Genomic DNA, 4,104 nt, shown 5'->3' with positions numbered 1-4,104 from the left:
TTTTTCGGTCAGCAGGAGCTAATACTGTACTGCAAGATCTGAAAACTGGTGCATAAATGTAGGTAGTCCAGAGTTCACAGAATTTTCTCTACATGGAACACTGCATGTCCTCAGTTAAGTGTTAATGAGCTATATCAGAAAAATCCTTTAACCCAGTCAAAACATGTTGTTTCTATAAAGCTGAGGGCTGTTCTGAAAAGTTTCAATTTTCTCATACCCAGCTATCTTAGTTTGGCTCAAAAATGGCTTCAGTAATGTCTTGCTAACAGTTGTGTTTTTCTCAGCAGTACCGCTAACCCACCTTACGGCTGTGGAAAAGGAAGAAGGTATACTACTAGTTTATATGAGTGTAAACTGATGCTTTCTTTTCTTGCTGTTTGCAGAAAACTTTTCTACATGACTCCTAAATAAAGGATTACATGCTGAGAATTCTCAAAATAATTATTATCTTCAGGGATGAGGACCAGTAAGCAATGTCTACGCGAGCAGTACCGGTACATGGCACTTGCCAGTCTGTTTCACTCCCACCACACCATGCACTTTCCAAAGTGTCTATGGCAAGAACACCGGGGATAGATAAATGGCTCTTTTCTTTAAGGACAGTCTTCTGGGGGAACCAGCTGACACATGTCTGTGTCTCATGTCTCTTCATCGATGACTTACAGACAAGTAACACAAGTTGGCTCAACACCAGCATTCTCATACTTAAATGCTGCCTGGCAGGAAGACTATTTTATGATCTGTGGGCCTTTGCACATCTCTCTAGTGTTGAGCCACTGAACTTTATTAGCAATTTGCTATACAATTAAACTAGGTTCTACACTGTGACTCCACAATCCAATGAAACAAGAAACTGTTATTTCAGAATATATTCTGTGGGACTGCCATTCAAGAACAATTTTCCTTCAGTTTATTTCCCTTTCCTTGGTATCGGAGTACTTTGTGATTTTAAATCAGTCTGGTCTGAGGTGACTGGAGATAGTGGTCTTTAGGATGCATGTTTGTCAAAGGCGGTGGCTAAGCTGTAGATATTCACATACTACCAGTGCTCCTCTTGGAGCTGATACCAAAACTCACTCAGTACAGTAAGGGGAACTATCTTACTGTAGACAACTGAAAGTCAGACACCTATGCCCTAGGATCTCATCTCAGCAAATTGAAAGAAAGAGACGTCATACCAATGTAAGCTTTCAAGTTAGCCTGCTGCATATAATACTTAGAGGTGGCAATCTTCAGTAACAAAAACAGGCAGCCAAAGGTGCCAAATTCAGACACTAATGTTTGTCTAATGGTAGAGCAAATGAACCCACTCGCCAAATCTCCTTAGAAGATAATTTGCTGATTGCATTAAGTCCTTTACTGGTTGCTCCAATGTATCTATTCCTCAATTCCATTGTGATAATCACTAGAATGTTATTAAAATTGAACTGTAAATTTTAAGTTGAAAACAGTGATTTAGCATTGGGTTCTCATTATTTCACTGAGCTTTCAATAAGACATATCGATTTTAGTGGGAGCAGCAACTGCTTCTCAGTACCTTTTTTCCCCCTCTCTTTTAAACTCAAGGACAAATACTAAGGAACTTAATGTAAACTTCTATTTTTGGAACTTGATTTTTCATCTGCAGTGCACAGCTGGGATTAAAAAAATCAGTTAAAGTTGATACACATGGATATTCTGAATTAACTACATTACAGGATATCAGCTGTACCCACAATTAAGCTGTTGTAAAAGCACAGGTCCTATCCAAAAATATGTCCACTGATGCAGCAACATTTGGGTACTTCAATATGATTAAAAGCTAGGGAAGACTCACCACTAAATATCCAAGATTAAAAGTTCCCTGGAGAGTCCAGTACTTAGTTGTATCTTTTTTTTTTTTCCCCTCATGGATCATATATTTTGCATACGCCTTTCATCTTAGAGTATCATCTACAACTTTGCTACTTCTGCCCTAGAAGTGCCATTGTATGTTGGAGACATGACTAAAACTAATGAACTATTCTATTTCCAAGAAACGAAAATTCCTTAACCAGTCTATCACAAGCTGATGATACAGTCGACAGAGTCAGTAACTAAGGTCAATGTCAACCACCATTAATAAAGCTATATTTTTTTTTTTTTCACATTTGGTGTGACTTAACAGGCTACCGGCTGTAGAATTTACTGCACACTGCAGTAACCAGAACAATGTACACATGTAGGACATGCAACAGGAAAAACACTTGTTTTTCACTACCATAGCTATCAGGAAAGAAAGCAGATAAGCTGCCTTACCAACCACAATATAGTTATTCGTAAAGATCCATTCTGTTACTCGGCAGCAATATAGTGAATTACTCTCTGCAGGTTTGAAAAAGCAGTTATTATAGCAACACTCCAGTAGGCCAACTTTCTGGTTTCCTTTACATTCATCAGCATTTGCAGTACATTTTCAAAATAAATCCCACATGTATTTTTATGAGAAAATGGACTCAGGTGAATTATTGTAACATTGCAATAACTGAATTGCATGTCATTTATAGGCTTAATTAACAATACACAATAATTCAGGCAGCTAAAATAAATAGAAATATTATTGAAATAAACAACAATTTTTACACTAAATTCAGTGGCCTTTGCATTAATCCTATTTCTGAAATTAAAAGCTATATTTATATATTCCTGCTTATATCCTTCAATCACTTCAGTAATTATAATACTAGCTATATGCGGAGGAGTATGTTCCAAAGATATCATACCTAATAGGATTTCCATACTTTTTTTTTTGCTCACATCAAAATGTAAGCAAAATGTCATTGTTTTTTTCTTATAGTAGTATAATATAGTAGTCAGAAATTGCAATTTTCTAGCTCGGATTAGATTTTGAATTCTAATATTAATATGGGTTGGAAAAACACTATATCTAAAGAGCTAGAAAGAAAAACAGGATAGAGACCTTTAGGTGTTGTTGCACTGATAACAAGTCAAAAGGCAGTTGAATAGAACTGGAATGTGACTTTCTGGGGTTTTTTTACAACTTAGGTGTTTTCTCTGAATAAAATCTAGGCATATACAGACTGCAAATTCAAATTACTTTAGGGAGATAACCATGTTAATGCACAAATCTGCCAAAGATAGGTTCTACTGTATTGTACCACTTACTGGGTCTGTTAATTTCTACCTCTTGTCTATAGAGAGTATATAGGGAAATTTTCAGCAGATTTAGGTCCTTTGGCAGGTGTCCGCATTTAGGTGGGAGAACAGTCAGAGGTGGTGCAAAACGACTCAACATAACCTCTCCATGATTTGTGTTTTCATGATTCCAGAGGTCATATCTACCTACTTCTATTAAAGCATTCTGGCTTCCAGATATTTATTTTGTGGAAGTAATGGAAAGAGATGTTGGGATGCTCCTGAGTCTGCAGACAGTGGGTACCTTCCACCTGTGCTGTCCGTTCCTGGAGCAGACAGCCAGAGCACTTCCCCGTCCCAAACAACAGCTCAGCAGGCTGTTCAGCATCATCCCCAGGACACACCTGAAAAACTACTATTACCTAATTTGACTATTAAAAATAAAAAGCAGGCAAGGAAGCAGACAATACATATCTTATTCCAACTGTCAAAGTCTGAAGGTGCATTCTACTTACATAGCTCGTTTTTTCAGAAATTCTCTTTATCACTTGGCCAGCAGAGCATTTAAAAATCAAAACAAACACTTATTTAATTTTGTTTCTGGCTGCCCTCAAGGTACTCTTACATTATTGCCAAGCATATAATTTGTGTGTGTGTGTGTGTATGTGAATATGGGTTATAACTTACTGTAGGATCTTTGCCAGCCATTTTGCACTCTTCAACCTTGTTTGCTGACGCTGGCCAGAAAATCTGGAAGAAAAGAAAAATCTTTTATGTAACATATTTATTACATTATTTAAAGAGAGCACTTCATTGTCAAACTTACAGTAATAAGTTAATATCTGGATATCTTCTACACCTTGATTAAAAGGCAAAAAAAGGATTTTCACTGACAAATAAAAACAACTTTCTGTCTTAGCATGCAATAAACAAAAGAAAGGTGGATATAAATTAATTTTATTAAATATTTTTTAGATAAATTAATCTATG

At 36.5% G+C, this 4,104-nt stretch overlaps 1 protein-coding gene across 1 annotated transcript in view; it reads right to left on the bottom strand.

Moving 5' to 3' along the window:
* SEMA3C (sema domain, immunoglobulin domain (Ig), short basic domain, secreted, (semaphorin) 3C) overlaps positions 1-3,858 on the bottom strand; it is a 50,375-nt gene extending 46,517 nt beyond the window's left edge. Inside the window, exon 1 of the mRNA XM_010139349.1 lies at positions 3,802-3,858. Within this exon, the coding sequence (XP_010137651.1) occupies positions 3,802-3,822 (21 nt within the window). The 5' untranslated portion in view covers positions 3,823-3,858. The remainder of the gene's footprint in view (positions 1-3,801) is intronic.
* Between the last annotated feature and the right edge of the window lie 246 nt (positions 3,859-4,104).

The sequence above is a fragment of the Buceros rhinoceros genome, unplaced genomic scaffold (assembly GCF_000710305.1).
Source record: "Buceros rhinoceros silvestris isolate BGI_N320 unplaced genomic scaffold, ASM71030v1 scaffold13287, whole genome shotgun sequence".
NCBI lineage: Eukaryota > Metazoa > Chordata > Aves > Bucerotiformes > Bucerotidae > Buceros > Buceros rhinoceros.
This window is presented reverse-complemented; position numbering and strand designations above follow the sequence as displayed.